This window comes from Megalops cyprinoides, chromosome 13 (genome assembly GCF_013368585.1).
Source record: "Megalops cyprinoides isolate fMegCyp1 chromosome 13, fMegCyp1.pri, whole genome shotgun sequence".
In the NCBI taxonomy this organism is placed as follows: Eukaryota; Metazoa; Chordata; class Actinopteri; order Elopiformes; family Megalopidae; genus Megalops; species Megalops cyprinoides.
Genome location: NC_050595.1, coordinates 20,054,607 through 20,078,621, shown reverse-complemented (window position 1 = coordinate 20,078,621; position 24,015 = coordinate 20,054,607). Strand labels below are relative to the sequence as shown.

Here is a 24,015-nt window from a genome sequence, read left to right as displayed (position 1 = left end):
TGAGACGTTTACCTGCATTTGTGAGCTGAATAGTCATATTTACACCTAACAAAGCAAGCTAAATTACTTACCAGAATCAGACAGAAGGTTCGTCTTCTCACAATAGTAATGTAAAAGTCTTTTCTACATTACACTCAGGCTGCTGTAGCAAGTCATGAATGGGCAAACAAGACAAGTAACTAACCAAATAATAAGTTGGCTAGCCAGCAAACTAGTTTAAACCATTCCCTTTAATATCATCGCAATATTCAGAAAGAACAAATACCACTCGTCTCCAGCACCTTTTTCTTTGGCAGTTTTTTCACTGTGGCATGATAGTGTTAACTGACAACAAACACAAAATGACAGGGGTCAAGAGGAGTTTGGGAATATATGAGAGAGGATACACCAAAGGATATGAACAAAAAATGAGATATGTGCATGAATCCAATACTGAGTCTTGCATACAGTCTGTTCATCCTTTGAAATGTGCCTCTCAAGTAGTTTATCCCCAAAGCAATGAGTTCTCTCTTGGGTACCCAATAAAAGGATCTAGTTACATTCTGGTTACAGTTCTCTGAGCAGTGAAAGCCTACCACATGTCGTACTAGTGTCGCCAGAATGCCCGCAGGAAATGCCTAAACCTTTGAGACAAATCTACCATTTCACGGAAAGTGTCCTCACAAAAAAAAAAAAAAAAAAGGAGCAGCATTTTGTGGGACTGCTGTTGTGATGTTCCTGATGAGCAATGTGACTGACGCAGGCGTGTTTACCGGGCAGGCCCTGGAGGAGTGCGCGCTGTCGATGCAGCTGGGGGAGATCGCATTACTGCTGGCCGACTCGCAGTACACATATGGACTTCTGGGAAGGTATGAGCTGGGATTAACCGCCGCTGTCACACTCCACTTGTTGAACACAACCCACGAAAACAGAGGGAGCGTTTCAGCTGGCGCACGCTAACAGCAGAAAAAAAAACTGCAAGTATAAGGAAATCTTTGTTGAAGGTTAAAGACAATATATACAAAGCCAGCTATGTTGGTACAGTTCCTGGCAGTTGAGAGGGGTGGTATGTGTGTGGTGCTGTAGTGGAAAAAAAAAACGCACATAAAACTCCCATTTGGCTTCTTATCAAACTAAGGAACGAGCACTTTGTTGTAGTGCTGGTGTCATATCTCTCACCCCCCCCTTACCAAAACTAATGAGCCGTAAATGTGAGCAGATGGCCTCTCCAAACACATACAGGGATGACCAGAGGATCCTATGCACTGACATCCGGTAGGACACTTTAATCACGACCCCTGGGCCAGTTTTACGAAATTGCGCTCAATTAAAAAGTCGCTCGACTCTGGGGATGTAATTCCGTTAGAAGTTCGTTAGCACGCGATTATCTGACTTTCCACCCAGCTCCGCTACAGGTTCAATATTTACCCACTGAGGTGTTAAATGTTTACAGGGGCCGCTGTTGCACAACGTCCGTGACGTCTGAAATCTAAACTGCACGGCAGGTCCTGTCCTAAGCAGCGTTTGTACTCTAGAATCGATGCCAAATGAATATTGAGCTCCACAGACCACATCCTGCATATACAATAGCAATACCAACAGCATGGAGTGTCACCAGCGGACACAAAGCTTCTGATCTTTAATCATCTGGTGATGTCAGAGGTCTCAACAGAAATGGCTCCATGTAATAAATAAGCCAGAACAATTGCATTGCTGGTTTACTATATCATCACACCAAAACTCACAGTGAAAACACTGTTATGTTGCCACCGCCACACTCTTAATTGTCCATGTTCCGACAGATTTTGTTGCTTTGTTCATGTAGTGCTGCTATATGATCCCACACTCCAACACATTTTCTACTGCTCTTGTTCTGTGGATTTTTTGTATAGTTTATGGGAGCAAATCAAAACTATATCCAGAGCCACTGTAGCTCTCCATTCGCTGTCAAAACATGGGTGTTTCTCAGCCAACAGCTCTTTCATGCGCTGTAGATGTTTCAGACTTGTCAGAGTTGAGGCAGCCAGCACTTTCATAGCCTGAAGAGTACATTGCTGGGCGTTACTGTTAACAGCCCACATCTGACTTCGGTCAAATAAAACATACATAAATAAATCAAATCCAGGAATAAAAATATTGGCATACACATCTAATTTATGGCCAGTTATTAGCACTAGCCTGTTGTAGGCGTGGGGTTGTGGTGGGAGGGGTGGTGTTGGACAGCATAGGACATGCAGTTCTAGAACTGTTTGGATCTTTGCTTTTGGGGCTGCGCTACACACCACTCGGGACCGTGGCTGTATTTTACCGTGGATTAGAGAGGAGGGGAGAGGTCTTAACGTGGAGCCGAGGCCTGCTGGGAGTCACCCCTGTGGGTGGAGGCAGACAGGTGCTGAGTTAATGGTTGTTTTGTGGCTGTTGATTAGGCCTGCGTGCTGTGAGAGGCAAATATAGCCCTTCCCCCTGGGGTACTCCCAGAGGGCGCTCAGCCAATTCTTAAAAGGGTGACAGCTAAGCTACTCTCCCGCCGACTCCTCCAGCGACAGCGGCTGGGAGAGTAATCACTGGCTTTCAGCAGAGACAGAGTCTGCTCTGCTCCTCAGCACAGGCTGTGATAGCACACATGTTTTCCCGTCCACGCCACCAAATCAATGACTGAATATTAAAAACGTACGTTACATGCTGTGAAATTAAAATGGAGAGAGGAAGAAAAAAACAAGTTGTGCTTGCTGGTTAAGTGTGGGCGATGAGAAAATGTGCAATTAGAGTGGAAAAAAAGCATCTTAAAAATGTCAGTCATCACGAGAGAAGGTTCAATTTAAAAAACAAAATAAAATACAGGAATAATTAAATATACCGGTTTGGACAGCAACGTGACCAGACAGGACGAAATGGGTCGTGAATGAATGCCATTTGTTTATGCAAATCCAATTTCAAGAGGCCGTTTTAAAAAGGCACAGTGAGGTAGGTAATTTTGCTGTTTGAGGACGAGCGGCAGGACAGTGGGCCCGAGCTGTAAAATGACAGAGAGGATCTCATTTAGCTTCTCCCCCGGTAACCGGCGGAAGCACTGATTGGGCTCCGCCGGCAGCCAGTCACATGCGGCCCCCGTCCGTGCTGAGGGCACTTCACTGTTCTCGTCTGGTCCCTGAGTCTGCAGCCGGCCTAATTCGCGTGGCCGTGAGGACGCACCACGTGGGGAAGGTGCTCCTCTCCCGCAGGCGTTTTCTAAATGACATTTTCAGGTCCCGTAATAGCCCATCATGTTAGGATATGGCTAATGAATCACAAAAAAGGTCCACGCAGCTAACTGTCTATCTGGCGTCTCCCCGAGGAGCGATGCTCCAGGAAATTGAGTGCAAAACACTCTGGCGTTGTGCTTCCTTTTTCAGGTTGAAATGGACAGTGAATGTGGGCTGTGCTGCCTTCTTTCGGAGGTACGTGCAGTGGATGCCAACAAAATGTCTCAGAACGGGCTATGGGCATTTCCGTGAATGCTTGCGCCAGGCCCTTCAGCTTGCACGTCATAGTGATAGATCACCCTGAGGTCCTGCATGTGTGTGTCTCCTCCCTGTCTCTCAATCAAAACCCTGACAAGGCCTGGAGCCGAGCGTCTGCCCCGCTGAACGGCAACTGAAACCCAACAAAGCAAAAAAACATTCATCTTCGTGCACGGATACTTTAAAAGCTGCTCTAAGAAAAGCATAACAAAACAAGATTCTGTCCATGCCTGAAAGAGTTACTTTACTCCACAGCTACCCGTTAATGTGATCCCTACAATGTTGTGTAACAGAAATAGGGGGATAAAAAAAGAATGATGGTGTATGCAAGCTACTCAACACAATGTCAACCCTGAAATCACAAAAGATCCTATATTCAGTGGAGAGAGTACCTCTGTAAAGCCACATCCTTTCAAAGGAATAGTAAACGGTTTCCTTGAAACTTTGAGGAAAGCAGGAAACCAACAGGTTCAATTGAAAGTTCATGTGAATCAATATAAATGGCAGCAAGACAATTCATTATAAACACTGCCTCTTTTGGGCTCGCAGACAGGAGGAAACGGAAAGAAAATGGCAGACATACAGTATAAGCTCAAAATATCAGAGGGTACAGAGAGAATTTTGTGCTGCTGAAACGGATCGTGTACTGAGCCCTCATGTGCACTTTGTTGCAGTTAAACTATCTGTTAAGAGTAAGGAACTGTATCTGAAGATGAATATTTCAAAATGTAGGAAGCCTGTCTCCATAAAACACAACTGCAGAACAATGTCTTTCATCAGGGACTGTAACCCTAGGGTCATTTCCTACAAATCAAGCCAGAGTGACAGTGAGTGAGTTGCCAGTGAAAAAACAGGAATGCTATTTTTAGAATAAATGTTTGCAGAATGCTTGGAATGAGGACTTGCTTTGCAGACTTATGATGCATGCACATTACTGTGCTGTGGTTTCCTGTCATTTAGCATCCTGCTCTGAACTCTTTTCAAAGTGCATGCTCACTTCCAATAACATTTAAGTACCGACTATGTGTACATGTAAATTTGTTAGTATTGACATGAAAAATACAATTTTCAGGATGGAAATACATGGTAGAAAATTTGATCCATTCAATTTATGTCCAATGCATTGAAGTCTCATTCAAAGCGATATGTCCTCTGTGTGGAAAGGATAGTTTCACATTCACGGAATAGGAACTGTTGTCTGGAATTCACCTGTATGAAGACACTGCCTTGTAAGTGTACATCCTAGCAGTCATGAGTCATGTTTAACTGTAGAACAGAGCAAACAGAAGCTTTATCAGAACTGTGAGTGCAGCCCTGGCATGTCCTGGGTCCAGAGGTTACAATGGCAGGAGGAATGTTCAGTGGAAATGTTTATGCTGAGAGAGGAAGTCGTTTCCAGCATAGAGGCTGACGTAGGTTAAGGTCAAGGTCAGAGTTCACTCAGGCATTTTAGTAACCTGTAACTGGCATATCTGAATTAAATACCGGGCCACATCCTGTATGTAGCTCAGAGCTCTTACTCATGTCACAAGTTTGTTATTTTCAGTCCACTCCACTTTTATATTGAAAAAATTACAATGTCTAAATAGTGTTACACTTGTGCTTATCACAGACAGGGGGGGCTCCCTGATGTTCTGGTGAAGTCCTCCGCCAAACTCACATTTATGGCTTCTCACATCCACTGATTTTATTTGTTCACGCATTCTCTCCCTCGCCACTTCAGCTGAGGTGTGGTGAGTATTCTGGTGCAAAATGGCTGTAGTCTATCAGCCAGGTCAGTTCTACCCATAGGTGGTGGTTGAGGTCAGTTCACTGCACTACAAATTGCCTTGAGATACATGAAAGAAGCATAAAGTGTGTGTCCAATGTATTATTATTATTATTATTATTATTATTATCATACTTCAGGCAAAACACACTGATGTGTTCTACGTATATTATGGTCATTGTCTTTCTTTTTACTGAATAGCAGCAGAGCCTGTTTCACCAGATTCTATTGAGGCAATACAAACTGTTTGCCAGTAATATCCGTCACACACGGCCGGAAGGGTGCATTAATTGAATTACGCCTCCCACATGTCCTCCTCTTACAGGAAATGCCCTTTTCTAAAGCTTCACAATGACAATGCAAAGCAGCGGAATCACCTGTTAGCATCAGCCCCAAATTCCGACACACCACCCACCTGAGCAGGGGGAACGCTGCCACCATATAAACAAATGAGAATGCAAACAAGCCGGGGCTTTAACCCAGCACCGCCTGCTGTGAGCGTGTGAACTCCACCGAGCCTTCCCAGGGGAGACGGGACGGAGAAAGGCAGAGAGGGAGAGGGGGACGGCACGCCAAGGTGTCACTGTCACTGAGGAGAAGCCTGCCTCTTGCTCCGACACTACTCAGACAGAGACAGAGACAGAGGTCAGCGCAATGAGTCTATCGGCTGACTCACCCTGTGCAGGCTCTGTGACTCACGTCTACAGCTAGTACGTGGGCAGCGAGTGGCACAGGAAGAAAACTGAGCTGGCTGTGACATTTTAGTGCCCTGTATCAGGTTCTGAGCACCAATTTGGGCTCAGTCCTGCAGTTTTCCTGAATGAATTTCAGAGCGACGTGACGTGAAAGTGAACCCAGTTCGAAGGACGTTAATCAGTGACTTTAACAACTTGTATTTCTAATACTTACTCTGTGACTGTAACTTATTGCAGTTAAGGAGTAACACCCTTTGCGTAAACAATCTCCACCGCTTGGATTTGTTTGTCTAGCACTTAAAACAATACCCATTACTTTTGCTGTTCCAGTGTAATGAATATTCTGGATGGCCTTCAGGACAGCTGTGTGTGTGTGTGTGTGTGTGTGTGTGTGAGATGAAGTGTGCATGTGTGCATTCATGTGTTCCTTTGTGTGTGCATTTGTGTGTGTTTCTTTTGTGTGTTTATTGTGGAAGTTACCCAAGTGAATAGCTTTACACTAGGCACTTTGGAGCTGCGTTACAATATATCCGGTACAACTGCATTTCATACTCCAACAGTAACACAGGTTAAAAATGAGACCACATTAACAATGGCCTTTAACATGTGCACTGTGCGGGAGTAACTTAACTCTCAGATGGAGGGGAGTGTGAACAATGCAGGTGGCAAGCATTGTCATAGCTCGGTGAGGTTGCCGCTCTGTCTTCCTGCAACCTGAGAGAGCAGGCATGGCAGGAAAAAGAAACAGACCGGTACTGCTGTGAGAGACAGAGAGAGATAGACAGGTACTACTGCAGTGTGTTTCCATGCGGTGCCATGACAGAGAGAGAGAGGTTGTGAGGGCCTCTCTGAGATGTATGAGCTCTTTTTGGAGAGAAGAGAGAATGTGTGGCGTTGGCTGCATGATATGTTTCCACTTGCCACAATCTGTGGGACAGTGGTGACACAAAGACCTTTTTCATTCTTTACATTTCTTTTAGCATATGCTTAGAAAGCAGTGTGTACTTGTGATGCCAATACAGCCAATGTAAACTAATTCATTTGAATGACAGAAGAAAGAGGAGAGAGCAAGAGAGAGAGAGGTTCCTCTTATATAACTATAGAATTGGTGAGTGTAGCTGTTATTTAATTTGCAGACAAAGTATTTCATCATTATATGTGTTCATTGGTTGAGATCTGAGATTAGATTTAGCTGTTGTTCATTTGTCATTTGTTCCTTTTTTCATGCATTACCATATATATAACACTTTGGCAATAATTACACAATGTTTTGCATGCCAATAAAGCAAAATTGAATTTGAATGTCAGGGAGAGAGAGGGAGAGAGACAGAGAGGGCGGTGATGAGAAAAAGCAAGAGAGACAGACGGACAGAGAGAGATGGAGAATGAACAAGGGCTAGAGAGAGAGAGAGAGAGAGAGAGAGAGAGAAATGCTGGGCTGCATCACAGCAGAAGTGCGTAAGCGGAGAGGCCAGAGTTGAGGAGTGTGAGCTGAGGCATTCAGGTCTCCGAGCAGCGAGTGACTCAGTCTCCACACTCCATTCAGCCCCTGATTCCCAGGCCAAATGAAAGCCAAACACAATCAAATGCCACGCTGATTGCTCATGACGACTACACGGCTGAAAGAAGGCCATTTTCTTAAACCTCAGGAGAAAAAAGTATCAGCAAATAGAGGGTTTGATAAGCGGTTGGTCTTTTTTTAAAAGCACACTTTTAGCTTTGCTTTCTGATTCCCTTCATAGCATTGTTGTAGCTCTCAGTGGTCATCTGCTTCCTCTGCCAAAAAAAGTGTGGAGGATCACAGTATGTAATATCAGGGGCCTCAAACCTCCTGGGTGGCTGTACTGTGCTGGGGAAAGCAGCAGTCTTACCCAGAGGGACCCAGTCTCTCACCTACAGTGCTATCGATCATGGTGATTATTGCATTATTTTCCAGGGTGTCTTCCTTTGCATTCCACACATCATCCATTTATAGAGCTAAATATTCACTGACGCAACGCTGATTGATCTCTATGCTCAACGCTATGATAGCAGTGTCTTTCCTGGGATTCCACCCTACAGTCTTTGGAATATAAGTCAAGACATAGAGCCAGTCCTCCACTCTGGATTCCCCAATGGTGGGGCAAAACAGGCTTACCGGTCATCAGAACATCAGCACTCTGTCTTTGTTAATGCTCTATCTACATACACACGTTTAGGTGGCAATCATTATATTGTGCATACAGTGAGTTTTGGCAGGCCTTAGATTGTGAAGACCTGGGCTGTGGTGCTGGGCCCAGCGTGACACTGTGCCAGACCCTTGGCGGGATTTCATGCGCTCAGCTCCGAGTGGTATCAAACTTGAAGAATGTGTACGCTGCATGTGGTTTCATCGGCATGCAGTCGGCGGACTGACTCAGGACGACTCCCATCCCTCCCGTACAGAGCCCTATGGGCGCGGCTCCATCATCCTCACGCATAGGGTTGCATCTGCTGATTATGGCAGTGCGTGTGGAGTGGCCGAGTGCGTCGTTTCCCTAAAGTCTCCCTGTCCTCGTCTAACAAAATACAGGCCAAAGGTCAAGAGTGAGAGAGCGGCAGATCACAAATACTTCAGAGAATGTAGTATCTCTAAGTGAAAAAAAGAACAATAAATAGAAGAGTCCTCTGTGTCTGGCAGCACTGTTGTTACTGATGAATCAGATGTCTTACAGCTATTTCAAAAATGCGTTTTCGCTTTGTTTCCCAGTCGCCTTCTAGCTGAAGCCTGACTGTAGGCATGCGCCCACAGACGGCTATGTGAATGCCCTGAGTCTGGCCCGTGCATGTGTGTGCGTCTAATCTGCCACCTGACTGCATGCTTCTCTCCTCACTTATCTCTAGCAGGATCCATCAGAGCACTGTTTCTCTTGAAACGTGATGCCTCTTTGAATGGCATCCACTTCTGCATTTCAGCTGAGGAAGTTACCAAGGACAAGGGTTATGCTGGAATCACACCGCACACGCCACAATCTTTCACAATGCGATATGATATCATCCACTGGTTATAAAAAAAGAAAAAACTGTCACTTTCTTGTGTGTGCAAATCCTGCTGTTATTGAAATACTGTTTAACGGCAGTGATGTGGCACTCAAACAAAAGCATTTAATGGTGCATGCAACACACCACTGTAAATACCGGCCTGTGTTTTTTCATCGTTTGAAAATTTTTCAGCACCAGGGTGATGACGCATCATTTCTTTAATCCAAATGCAATTATCTGAAGCACTCAGCAGACAGTTTTGTCAAAAGAACATCAAAAAGACAGTCACTGCACCCACCACTGAAATATGTTGCTGTTTACTTTAAGTGTTTTCACTTTCATGACCCCATTCTGTTTTACCAGACATTTAAAAATGTGCACAAAAATAACACTTATATAAAGGGGGGAGGCGGAGGGTGTTCATAATATAAATATGTAAGTTCAAGATCCATTTTTTCTGGGTTCTATATTAAAATGTACTGTGTGCTTTCCTCTAACAGGATCAATCTGCAACGCTTGCCACTCGCTTAACAGCAGACTCTATGTCCCATCATTTGCTGTCTTCATGGACCTAGGCATATTCTCCCGCCCTTTCCATATACAGCTTTTATAGAGGGATCTGTAATTGAAAGTTGCCATTCAAGCGTGTAAAGAAAACGAGTAGCCTCCATTTGAGTGATTGAAGCCATTTTTCAGCGTTTTGGCACACCCCTCTCCCCAGTGACGGCTTTTGAGTGATGAGCCACCCCGCTACAGCATGTGACGCTTCACACACAGTGCAACACCCTTAAGGACACGCGTGAAGCCACAGCGCATTCCTAATCAGTCCTCTCAGGTTGCTCACACTCTTCTGCACCCACATGTGACAGCATTTATGTCTACTGCTAATACACACACACACACACACATACATATACCCACTCACATGCATACACACAGAGGTACAAACACATACATAACAACTTAGAACAGTTTTGACAGAAGAGAGGAGTTCATAGCCTTCACAATCTAATCTGCCTCAACCACAAGGACCCACCTTTTGCATGAAGGAGTGTCAAATAAGTTTTAAGACCCCAGCCTGGCCTAGACACACTGGCTTTTATCCTGGGGCTTGGCTCAGGGTGTAAGTGAGGTGTCTGGGATATGCAGATTATGATAAGGGAAATGACGTCATCAAGCAGATTGTAGACATTCCCCATATGCCAGGACTGGTGTCAACAGAGATAGGTAACCACCCTATGGCTAATATTGTCATATCAGGGCATACTGGCAATTTATCTTGAGGGTTGCAACCCTAGCGTTTGTGTTTGTTTAGATGAGAGGAATGGTAAATGAAGCCATTTGTGGATATTTAACCGCGGTGGAGCCTACAGCTTAGTGTCCGTTTGCTTGAATTAGAACACCTGTAAAGACTGAGAACCAAGCATTAGGAACTCTCTCAAATCCTGAAGGCAAGACGTTTGCCTCTCCTTAATGCACAGAGTGCCAAGAAAACGAGCTCCTGCAAGTGCAAAGCAAGAAAAGGTTTTGTTTTTTTCTCATTGAAAAAAACTCTCCCTGTTTTGTCATAGTCTGGTTTCAGTGCTGTTTATTATTTTGGGGAGGGCCACTTGTTTCTCTGCCAAAGTTTACTTCTGGTGCCAACTGCTGGCTCTCTGTTTCCTGGGAGGCCTTCTCACGTATTCAGTTCAACTCCTGTACCATTGTATGTTTTCCCTCAGTGGCTGCTTAAAAGGGCTCCAAGATATGATCTCCAAAAAGATCAGTAGTTTATCTTGTAGTTATTGTTTAACATGTATTCAATGGGAACACTTTAAATGTAAGTTTTCTGGAAACTGTTGTTTAGTATTTGAAAGTGACCCAGGTGAAAGGGATTAGTTGTACTTTTAGTTTTGTCAACACGGTCCATTCCACTGACATGTTAAATACCCTGCAGTACCTATTGTAATTTGGTGTCATTTAATTTCCACAACCAAGCCAAAGGGGTAGTTCAACAGGACAAATCCAGTTTTATAAATAATAAATTCTTTTATATGTTGTTATTAAATTAGACATTTTCTGTATTTTGTACTATTATCTCTACCATTACCTCTGAGACAGTAACAGGAATGAGGAATGGCTTTTTGACTGCAAGTCTTCCCTTGAGACCACTTCTGACCAGGCTTCTCCGGACTGTAGATGGGTGTACCAGGGTCCCTGTGGTTGCTGCCAGCTCTGAGCTGATGGCACTGCTTGACATCTTCCGTGTGCAGAGGGACATCAACTCCCTTCATCTGTTGAACTAAGTTTCCTTGGCCGACCACTGCGTTTCTGGTCCTCAACCTTGCCTGTTTCTTTGTGCTTCTTCAGAAGTGGTTGGATAGCACATCTGAAAACATGTGTCTGCCTCGAAATTTCTGCCTGTGATAGACCTTTGTTAGTTGTTTGGTATAGTTGTTTTATCATGCATTGGAGTATATGCCTACAAAAAAGGTTTGGAGGGTCTAGAAGGGATTATGTTAGTTTGCCACTTTCTTTATTTAATCTTAGTGGCACATTTCACTATTTTTAAAAGAAATGTTCAGAAATCTAAAATATGATATTTGTTATTAATACACTAGTGGAAAAGATGGAAAAGAACTGTTTTAAGACAAATGTTTTATGAAAAATCATACATGCCTACGACTTTTGCACATTACTATATGATATACACATTCACATATATACAGTGTACTTGTGCATAGTGCAGGTTAAATATTAGCTTAACCAGCACGGTACCTGCTGCTGACAGACATACATTTTCATGTAAGGGTGTTAATGACCTACAGAGGTGGACACCCCAGCTTCAGAAAGTAAAAGTCCTGCCACGTATTTGTTCCACCCATGCACTACACCAGCTGAATTTAATTAGCACAACTCTTCAGCTAGGTAGAGGAGCTAATTAGTGAAATCACCTTGTTTAGTGAATGGCTAGAATAAATACATGGTAGGACTTTTACTTTCTGAAGCCGGGGTGTCCACCTCTGATGACTTATATATGTATGTGGCTATTATGGTCTTCATTTTTTACAAAAATCAGTTTAAAAGTACATTTGGAGTGCAAAATGGAGCTCAGAGAAGACATTAAGCTGGAGATATCACACACTAGATTCATGAGCCTTAAAGGAGTGATTTACAGTTGGAATATCCAATCACTTTCCCTGGGTTTTAGTTCCTTATCCTGTCAGACTTCAAGTAAAGATGCATTATTCCACAGGATTTGGCCTACTTCCTATAGCAGGACCAGGGCGCATGTAACAGTGCAGTACTGGTCTGCTCTCATCAATAAAAGTGTTGATATGGTTTGCATGGAATATATGTGTGAGAACTTGGCCTGTTTTTGGTATCAAGTTTTATTTGGTGGTATTGGCACTGCACATTGTAATGTGTTCTTGGGGGTAGATTTGCAAGAGCCTGATTAGAAGAGGGGCCCACCCAGTGGGTGACATCACAAACACCCATGACATAGGAGTGTGTGGCTGATAGAAGTTGCCATGGTTACCACTCTACGTCTGCATCTGCTCAGGGTCTACTGACACAACTAACACGCGCTCCACAAAGACCTCTGTCTTGATGTGACCTTATCCAGACCATAATGCCAGCCTGTAGCACAGACCTTGTTGCTTAGCGACCCATAAATACACCCAGTCTGCACAGCATTGTCTTTTTTTTGGCTTAATGACAGCAACAATAATGGAAGGAGATAGTTTGCATGCTATATCCAGCCGTGGCAATCCTAGGGGATGCAATCAGATATGCGCCACCCACAGTGAGTTAGTGGTGTGATTCTGACCCAATGTCCTACCTGACAGATGCAGCATGCTAAGGTACCACTGATCCTGGGATCTGACAATGAAACACAGTGACAAAATCCTCCCCTCCCCCCCTCCGGACCTCAGTGCTTCCCACTCAAACACTGGTGTAGCCCTGCGTGAGCTCACCACAGACCTCTCCAAGGATTTGACTCATTGTCTGACACGTCTGCAGTCCGTCAGTACTCCACAGCTAACGCACTCATCTTGCTATTGAGGTGCTTTCGAGAGTGCCTCTGACACACTCTCTCTCTCCCTGTGGCTGCCAGCTTCACTTAATGCGCATTTAGCTATATCAAAACTGGCATCTATTTTAAGGCCAGGTGTTTATTTACGTCAGTGTGATTTGGTCCACCCACTTGTTTTGATTTTTTGCCATCAGGGTGAGTCTGTGATTTATTCCTTGAAAATGAATAATGTTGCATATTGAAAAAGAAACCGTAAAATCATTATCATATGCTTTTATTACCACTGTATAAAAATGAACATATTTATTATTGGGAATGGTCCATTATAATTCTTTTCTGTTATTAGGAATTAATTAGGAATCACAATCAATCAGCGAGGGTGTGGATGATGTGCCCTCATTTGCGGGTCTTTTTAACTGCACCTACTTTATGTAGAGAGCTGTTTATTAAGTGCTATATCAAGCAGCTAAATTGGGTTCCTGTTGCTAGAATTTTCCAGCTGGTCCTCCAGTGCGGTTTCCGAAGTGTGCGCTTCTCTGCCACCAGCTTTGGTCGCTCTAAGTCATGTCCATCCTCCAGTTGTGTCTGCACGCACATCCCCGGGTCTTTTGAGGGTCCTGCGTCCCCACAACGATCTCAAGAAGAGGGAGCAGCAACAATGGTCACCATAATAAACGCGGCTATAATTAGCGCCCCCAGATGTGTGGCTCTCCTGCCATGGCAACCTCAAAGACATCCCCTTAATTAGCAGAGCTGCACGGCGAACAGGGCCCACAACCCACAGGGGTGCAGGGCCCCCCGAGAGAAACAAAGGAGAGAGAGAAAGAGAGAGATAAGGAGAGAGGGGGAGACAGACAGGGAGAAGGAATGGAGCTCTTTGCTCCAAAGCTGATAATTGTCAGGTTTCGCTTAACAGGCATCCACGACGTCATATCCCAGGGTCTCTTGTTTGCAACAAATATTTTGAAAGGATGTGCGCTGATATAAACACTCATTTTGTTTGGCCCTGTTTTTCCTCATGTGGGAATTTTAAGTGCCGTAACTCACAGTGTTTATTTTGTGAAATGATGACACGTTACAGGGTCGATGATCAGCACATCAAGGGATGTCTCAAAAACATAGCAGTGTAAGCAATCTAACATACAGGAATGTAACACACAGACAGTGCTCATTGTAACCTGTTCATTGTAGAAAATGTGAATTTTTTGGGTTAGAAAAACAATATAAAGAAACAATTTTAGAAAAAAGTTGATATAATTCAGTACCAAAAAAAATAAACAAACCAAAAACTAAGATACACTACTGAACACAACTAGAATAAGAACAGCCATCAGGATATTCCTGCTCCTTGTTTATAACAAACCTACGTAATCAGACTTTATTTTATTTTTCTCTGAATTCTAATAAAAGAGCTGGCAACTACCAAGCACAAATGCCTGTCTTCCAGACACAGCTTGGGGATGTAATATTGTCATAATTGACCAAGTGTACTTTGTGGGAAAGCATGATTCATTCTGGTTAACCTTACCATGCTAAAAAGATTACTCCTCTTTGCATCACAGATAATATCACCTTCTCCATATAGCAGTACTGTCAACATTAAAGAACAACAACAACAAAATAGCATGATGACGGATAACACATTGAACAAATCTATACTCATTTTTGAAATAACTAGGGCTAAAATTGCCAGGATCTCTAAATGTGTTAATTAACTGGATTACCTCATGTTGACCTACCTAATGTGACATCCAAGATTCCTAATGTGATCATTTGGTGCGGAATACATTAATGCTCAATGATTTTTTTTTTTTTAGCCATAGCAAACCACATTAATATATGCCCTGGTGAACAGAGAAACAGGACCAGCGGAAGGTAATGTGACAGAGCTGTTCTGTTTCAACTCAATGTATAACAATCAAAATTATAGTCAGAACTGGACCATCAAGGGCAAACATTTCTGAGTATGCTGGAAATATTTGGTCACATCAAATAGACAAGATGTAAAGAACAACAGGCAAGTCACTGGACAAAAAAAATCCAGCTTCAGAATTGTGTCAAAAATAAGGAACCTTGAGACAATGCTATATAACCCATGCATGACAGCTCAGCACATGTTTTTTTTTTGTAGGTGAAAGTGCTCTGACATTTAGACTAAAAATAAATAGATACATACTCAAAATATGAAAGAGTGCCTGACATTTCTTCAGATGTTACTGTATGTAATCTTTCCTTCTCAATGAGAACAAGTCATCTATGATGCACTTTTACATCTATTTCTGTAATAAACAGAACTCTAATGCACGATCATTTAGAGGATCTGAGAATTTTTGCCTGAGCAGAATTTTCAGGTAAAACTTTGTCTAGTTTGTGTGTGGAGACAAAATATTACCCCCCTCATTTCATGGTGATGTGCATTGTGCTATGTATTTTACAGTAAAACCAGCATTTCCTTTTATATAAGAAATATCTTTTCTAGTAAGGAGCAGGAGAGTGGTTATTTTAAGGTATATACATAATCATGAGAATTTGTTTGGCCTGTAGAAAGATAACAAAAAGCAAATGTAACCTTTTGAAAGCATGGAAAAGTACTAGCAGTGTTCTACAGGATGAAATTTTCACTCTTGGTTTGTTTCCCTGCTGTTGATTTGATGTGATTTAAAAGCCACTCAGTTCCAAACAGATCAGTCCCCCAGTGGTCCGCTTATGTTAACGCTAATGTGAGGCGCAGACTCAGAAAGGGAGAGCCTGTCATTATAATTCAACCGTGTTGTTGCAGTTTGCCATGTCAAGAAATTCGTGGTGGTTCAGTCCCTGGGGATCTGCGTGAATCTGCTCTTAAACTGTGTAGATCAGATATCAGAACGCTGTTCAATCCCCTGGTGCATTTTACATGAACCCATCAACAAGAAACCATAGAGTGAAAGAGGCTGAACGTGGGTTATATACCAAATTATCAGTGCCATTCAGTTGCCCCATTAGTGTCCACATCTACTAGTGTTTTTATTGTAATTGTGTCATTAGGATTACATAGTAGACTCAAAGCACTAGGAGGAAGTACAAATCAAATGTAACATCATCTACAAGTATGCTTTGTATTTGAAAGAGGATCCTTCATGGAATAGGTTTACTTGGTGCAGCAGTTAAAAATCTAAGGAACGATCTAAGAAAAGGAACTCTTAGTTGTACATAGTGGTAAAAAAAAAAAAACCTCACTGTCAGCTTAAATGGCATGAGGGTACAGGTTCAAGGTTAATAGCCTTTGGGGGCTGTGAAGTCCATGGATTTTTTTTTCATGCACACTGCACTATTGAAGCCCAGTGCATTAAATGCCGATTACATTATCCCTAGCAGCAGGCATGTCATTCCGTATTGATTTGTAACAGACTCAGAACAATTTCCCATATGCACACAGCAAAGAGCCGCTCTGGGGCAGGGGGCGCAGGCAGTCCTGTGGCTGGGGGGGGGGGGGGGGGGGGGGGGGGGGGGGGGCTCGCTCAAGGTGGGGGGGGGCCAAGGGGAGTGTGAGGTCATGCCCGGGGCAGCGAGAGCAAGTATAACAGCTAAGTGCCTCCCGATGTCTCGGATCCAAGGGTCCGGCTGATGGAAACAGCCTCCGCAAAGCTCTCGTTTGCCCCTGTGTCACGCCTTCACAGTGTGACTTAATGCCACGCGGTGGTTCCTCTATGGAAAAATGATACAGGGGTGCCTGCCGCAGTGCTGAGCCACGACGGGGCACCGCCTGGCCCATGCTGAAGATAGCGGAAGGCATAACGCGGTCTGATAATAATATCTGGCAGCCCTGCAGACGCAGCTGAGAGGCCCAGAGCATGCCGTGGCTTGTTAAAGCTACTGTAACCACTTCAGGTAGCCCCAGGGTGGAGATGCAATTAATTTAAGTGACTGAAGCTGCTCTCACAGAGAACGCGCCGTTGCGCAAATTCGCCAGGCGCGTCGCGGTTGTCAATGGGGGGGACGGCGCCCAGATCCGAATACCTCTGGCCGCAGCCCTGAGGGGCAGCACAAGGTCAAAATAATTTCAGCTTTTGCTGTTGCATTTGGAAATGCACAGATACATTTATAGGTATTATATTCTCTGACAGTTATTCTTGGCGTAATGTCTGTTATTCGACAACTACAGTATACAGCAGTCATCTTTGTCGTGTTTAGGGATCCACAATAGACATGTTTGATCCATTGCTGCCCAACTGAGAGTCATGAAAGCCCAAATAAGATGGGTCACAGTCCACTAGCACATACACCTGCAGCATTTAGCATTGTTTATATAAAGATAGTTATTGTGGGAGTGATGTCTGCTCTCAGGCTCGAGCCAGTTTTAATCATTGATTCACCCTGAGACTAGGCATCTCAAACGGGTGCTCACAGCTTGTCAGGAAGCTAAAAGAGCTGTTCGCCAGAAAGCTGCGAACCACCAGAAAGGATGCTTGTTGTTGAAAGCAGTCAGAGAAACTGTCCCTAGTTACGAGATGACTTTTGAGAAACTCTCTCCAAAGGCGTTGGAGAGAGCGCGCCACTGATTCCTGCACTCCTCCTCATCAGGATCATGTGGACAAGGGGTGGGAAGCAAACAAACTGCATCATCAGCTCAATGAAGAGGCAAAAGCTCCATGTCAGATGTAACTGAGAGAGCAGATGCCAAGCAGTCCTTGGACCTCGGCCTGTGAAGGCCAGACGTTTACACGGCAAATGAAATTCAGAGGAAGGAAAAACAACTGTGACATTACCCTCTATCAGCGAAGGCCGCAGGTTACAAACAGCGGATTAAAGCTAAGCTCCTTTGGGTGGCTGTTTTGTCACAGGCCATTTCCTCAAGTGAACAATTTTACTTTATGTGTAATGTCTGCCAATATCCCCTCAGACTGTAGACTGCCTGCAGTTCCTTTTTTACAGCTTTCCTGCGCTGTAGTAACTCGTCACCATGGCAACCTCTCTGAGGGACATTTTCTAGACATTTTCATCATTTAATTTAACTACTCTAAACGTTACAATGGAAGCTGTGACGTCAATGGGACCTCTTTTTTTTCTGACATTTCTGACAGACCGTTCTCCTGGAGATAAAGGACTGAGTCAGCAGTGGAGAACACAATAAACTCACAGGCAACAGGAGGAAATTAATAATGAGCACAGTGTTGCTATTTGTGTATTAAATGGATCCAGTCGTTGTTGTCAGATGTTGTTGCCAAGGCGCAAGCCTCAGAGAATCAAGAGGGAGATTGATTTTCCCATCACGGATTATCCACGTATCTCTCTCTCTCTCACACACACACACACACACACACACAGTTAAACCTAGATAAAATGTAAAACACATTTAGGGGGAAACAATTTAGACTGGATAGATAAGAAACACAAAGACCAAATACAATCTCACTTGCAAACACAGAGCAAAACAATTACTGTCTCTGGAAACATTTGGAAATGAAACCACTCTGTTTCCAGAAAATTGATACCCATTAGTGTGTTTGCTTTATGGTATCCAAGACAGAGTATCACTTGAATGAATATTCGGCTGTGGATGGTGTTCTGAATGTTACACTCTCAGGGTTATGATACCCTGTTACACACTCTGGGTTACCATACCCTCTCACATGTGTTTATGATATTTATGGGTAAATATGGTTTGTGCTGGAAGACACCAGGTTTTCAAGCAGGCAGAAAGAGCTCATTTCACTCCCAAGAAAGTACCGCGGTGTGTGTCAATAGAGAATTATTGGAGTATTTTTATTTATTATTTTATTATATTTTTATAATATAATTATTTATAATAATTATAATATTATATTATGTTTACTTATTCTTTATATTGTAGATTAGACTTTTGTATATACAATATGCATATACCTGTGTACAGTGTGGCATAGTTTGTAAGGGGCTGGGTTATTGCTCTGCTGTTGCGAAAATGTAACCTATGTAAGTTACTAAGAGTAAGGGTATCTACTAAATTAATACTTTTATTTCATTTTCATTTTAAATAGCACACATATGTCAGGTTTTAGGTTTAAAATTATTTGCACAAGGAAACACTGAAAAAAGGCAACAGTTGCAGTTAGCCCTATGCCTAGCAGTTATATAGAATTAGTCAAAAAATTTAACTAGCTGAATGTTTCCCTCAGAAAGAATTAAAAGTGTAGCGTGATAATTGGTGAAATTATACTAAATTTTAATTTTAACTATAATAAACAAAACTTTATATTAAACTTTTTTACGTTAATGTAAACTAAAAAGGAAAACATCATTAAAAAACAATGTTGCGTGGCTGCAGATTGAGATCACATTTACATATGCTAGTTTGGAACCATCTCAGCTTCGAACTCTGTGGTGTATTTGAATAACAACCTTCAGTAGTTCACTTCAAAGAGGAAGCAGGGTAATTCTCTTTGATGCAAAAGGTGGTTTTCATTTTGAATGCAATCAAGTTAAACACGCCTTATCGCTTGTGCAGTGGATCGAGGGTCCACATTTTTGTGGTAAATCGAGGGAAAACATGCACACTGCTTACTCGTGTTGCACAAGAAGGAAGAATAACACTGGTTCCTTACTGGCAAATTTTATTTCCAGTGACAAGAGCTTATAAATATATCTAGCATGTGGTGCATCATATTGGGCTACATGATACAAGCTGTGTCTTGTGCACACAAATCAGCCGAAGGTGACTTCCAGTGAGTTGTTATAAGCTGCCGTGTGGTATCTGCACAGCTGGGAGCATTGATATGAAATATGAATAGGAGGAGCGCTGGAGGCTAGCCCCTGACGGGCGTGAGCGTGGTGTCGCACGGATGAGCAGGAGATTCTCCTGGTGCAATGTCTCTCACGCTTGATTACCAAACTTCGCTCCACTGAGGCGGCAACTCCAACCAGCCCAAGCAACCAGCGGAGCCTCCGCCCTGACCCGACATGTCCAAACTTGGCCTCCCATGGCACCAGTTTGGTGCCACGTTCCCACATCTGACCTGCAGGCCACCCCGGGCCCAACCCAATGGCCCCGCCCAGCCCCCAGCAGTGCACATCACCGCTTTAGAGCCACGCCCTATCTGATCTCATGCTAGATCCGCCGACGGTCCCCCAGGCTGCGCGAGTGGAGCCTCAGATGGTGTGACTCCAGCGGCAGACACCTGTAGCACGCTCCCCACCTGTGGCTGTGGGGATGTGTGGTGGGCAGGGGGGTGAGAAAGACTCACTGGCTGGGTGCAGGGCTGTCTCTGTCGGGCTACTCTGAGAGCACCACTCCAGCAGCCACAGTGATTCAGAGGCCAGCCCCCCACAGAGTTAACAGAGCACCTTTTCACACACACCTGTGAGATTCTGTTACGGCTCCACGTGTTGATCGTGTCCGCCGAGCCTTTCTGAAGTGACTCACTCCCCCCTGCTTATTGTCTCCGCAGTCAAAGCCACAGAGGCGGGCGGGGCCTTAAGCATGGGGAGGAATGTGTCATCACTGGTCTGGGAAAGGAAGAAACAGGACACTGTGTAAGAGTGTGTGTGTGTGTGTGTGTGTGAGAGAGAGAGAGAGAGAGAGAGACAGAGAGACAGAGAGTCAGAGGGAGTGACAGAGAGAGAGAGAGAGAGACAGACAGACAGACAGAGGGAGTGAGAGAGAGAGAGCAAGACAGAAAAATGACAAGAGACCAACCAATATCATTTGCAAGTTATATCAACAGAAAGATTTCACAAAGATAAATGTGATGAATGTGAATAAATGTGAAATGCATGATTTGAACAGCAGGTCAAATACTTTATCAATGTGCATTTATGCAGCTGCTGGTCTCCCGCATGAGGCCAACCAAACAGGATTTCTAATCAACTAATTAACAGGCCTTATCTCCCCATTCAAGCACTCACTGTGATCCCTCTACCAGAGTGGGCTTGCCGCCAAGCCAGACAGCCTGTCCCTTCCTTTCCAGCATTTCTCTTGCAAGCAGACACCACCTGGACTCAAATAATGTCCTCATTATTTCCTAGCAGGCCTTTGCAAGAACTTTGACATTTTTGTTGTCATTTTGTTGTTATTCAGAGGGCTGTCCTTGTCTAAGATCAGTGTTACAGGAATATAGCTGTCCTGTTTTGATCGGCCAAGTTAGGCAGCCCCACTGCTGAGAAGAGTGTGCTGTCACTTCCCGTTTCTGCTCCACTTTGACCCGTCCCTCCGAGCTGATTGGATGGGCTTTTGCCATTCCAAGGTGGTCTGTTGGAGAGAGAGGGTTATGGCCTTTTTATGGTTATTTACTTTACCAACATATGCTCTTACCCATGGAAAGGAGCACATTTTAAACACATGCAGTTTTACTGCTGGATATTTACAGAGGCAATTCAAGCAGGGAACAATAGGAGTGCCCCACCCACAATAGGAACCTGAAACCTTCAGGCTACATGCCTTTTTCCCTATCCTATCCATCACGCACAGCCTATATTTTACATATTATCCATCAGCATGGCTTGAGATGCACACTGAAGCAATTCAGGTTAATGATCTCTTCCAAGGGTGCGATGACATCGACTATATGATGACTTGAAGCTGCAGTCTTCTGCCTACATGACATTTCTTCATCTCCCCTCTCTGTTCACTACCACAAATCCACACGTCTTAATGTGCGGCATTGTAAGATTTCAAATTTCCTGTGGAGTAAAACCTCAGCATGTGCAAGAATATTTATGCGCTCTAATATTGCATTAAATATTCCATAGAAAGCCACACTGTAGATATTGAAATCATTGTATATATTTATTCAACTGTCGGGACCAGATCTGCTATGGCAATACACTAACGTGGTAAATACAGTAGATGGGACCTGCCTGGATGTTGCGACTGTGAAGCACAGCTTTCAGTTATAAATGACACCTGTTGCTCTGATGATACAACACTCTCCCTCATAAGGAAGCCCCTCTAGGATTTACAGGTTAAAATTATGACTCATATGAGGCAAGCCAGTTCAAGTCTACTCACTGCAACAACGCAGAGTGAACGTGAATTGCGTGTGTGCATGTGGTGTGTGTGTGTGTGTGTGTGTGTGTGTGTGTGTGTGTGTGTGTGCACGTGTACATGTAATTGTGGTTCCTCAGTGTTTTAAATGTTTAAATTGACAGACTCAATATGTTGAGTTGTACAATGAATTGCACAATGGAAATTGTCTGAGGGAAAGAGCAAATCTTTACTGTTTTGCCAGGGTGTGAACACATGTACACTCAGCAAGGCGAGACTGCAGTTCCGGATTCAGCGGGTGGGTTAGTCCTCCTGTTTGTGGATGGTGATGACACATGACATTGTGGGCATGATTCTGGCGGAAGAGGGCTCCTGTATGAGTCATGGCTCGGGTTTCTTTAAAGCCACCCTCCAAGCAAGGCCCAATGCAAGCCCTCTTCCAAAAAAGCTTATCAAAAATCAGTGTAGGCAGGAGGAGCTTCGCTTGATCAGCTGTCTAGGAAAGAGGCACATAAATCATTGTATTTTTTTCCCATATTGGTTAAAATGTTTTGTTGTCTAATCCACTCACTGAAAAAGTTCACTCCGAAGCAATGTGTGACAGTCTGAGTGTAATTGATCAATTGATTGTTTGCTTGCCTGATTGATTGAGTAATTGATTGATTGACAGATAGATTGATTAATGAGAGGCATGTCAGCCCTCTGAGAACTTGTTAGGCAACTCCACTTACTTCTTGGAGGCTGTGTCTCCCCCACTGCATGGATCCTGTTAGGCAATGTTATGCTTTCAACACTTTGAAGTGACTGGGAGACTGCAATGTCGCTAATGACTCTGTTTCGACTTTTTAAATACCAGGTAGTAGAGTTCTCATCCGCTGAATGATGCAGCTCAGCCCTGTCAGCGACAGGAATGATTCAGTGGTGGTTCAGTCAGCCATGTGTTATTTCCTGCGCTTATCTCACATCTCTGAAAGTCAGATTTCAAAATATAGCCAACCCCAATGAAAAAAACACATTTTAATACCATGCATGACGATGATTACCTAAAGGCAGTGACAACAGGAGTACCGATATCTTCCAACTTTCAACAGCAACATATACAAGGAAAATACATTCAATTAGCAAAAAATGCTAATGAGAAGTGTTATCAACTATAATTACATGGAGAAACACAGCAGACTGCCAGTGAAGTAATTGAAAAGATGCTCTGAGACGCTGAGGGTGTTCTCTTCAATGTCAGCTTTTTCATTATGTCATCAGTAGTGATAACACGATCAAAAAAACAGATAAAAGCCCTTCTGAGTCAACGGGACTGAAAGAACAGTATGTCCTGTATGTGATGGTAATCATTTCTAATTTTTCCCTGAAGAACTCTCTCCCAAACATCACTCTGAAGAGAAATCCACCATCTTCCCAGCATTCAGATCAATAATCAGTTGGCTTATCCGGCCATAACAGCCGCTAGCCCATTACTGTCAATGAGGTCACCCTAATTAAACCTCTGCAGCATGTTAATCTATTTGTTTAAATGACAGTAAATGACAAAGTATTACAGTAACAGAGTATTTCAGCACTGTGCTGTGTCTTACGTGTGAGACTAAGTTCAGAAAAGGCATGAAGCACTGTCTCAAATTAGTGTTTTCCGATTCTGATTTTTGTAAAGGCTGTCATATTGTGGGGGCAGGTCTGTGACAACTCTGTTAAAGTCAAGACTGCCATTTCCCTTTGTTAAATGACAACACATTGACGTTAAATGAGCACGTTTGTGTTTGCTTGGGGGCCTACAGTAAGCCTCCAAACTTTTGTCACTTTGGCCACTGTCTTTTTCCATTTCACTCAATGAAAAGGGGCATAGGCCAAGTCCAAATGTACTCATCCACGTCATACAGTGCAGTTTCCAAAGTGCTGCGGACAAAAGAAAAACATTCTCAGATGAGAGTTTGATTCAATAATGTAAAAATAAAGTCACACTGGTTCTGATCAAGTCTAGGTCATTTTAGACACATTTCTCAGTCTTTTTGTTACACCATAGTGAGTGGTCCTGAAAGACTGCCGTCAGATTGATGCAGCCCTTCTGGGGACAGCTTCCTCGTTCCATGTGCCCAAAACTTGGCACG

The 24,015-nt window shown here is 43.5% G+C and overlaps 1 protein-coding gene across 1 annotated transcript in view; it reads left to right on the top strand.

Annotated features, from left to right (window-relative positions):
* Nucleotides 1–24,015, top strand: part of fkbp16 (FKBP prolyl isomerase 16) — a 40,810-nt gene that overhangs the window by 4,490 nt on the left and 12,305 nt on the right. The window contains exon 5 of the mRNA XM_036544288.1: nucleotides 760–848. Within this exon, the coding sequence (XP_036400181.1) occupies nucleotides 760–848 (89 nt within the window). The remainder of the gene's footprint in view (nucleotides 1–759; nucleotides 849–24,015) is intronic.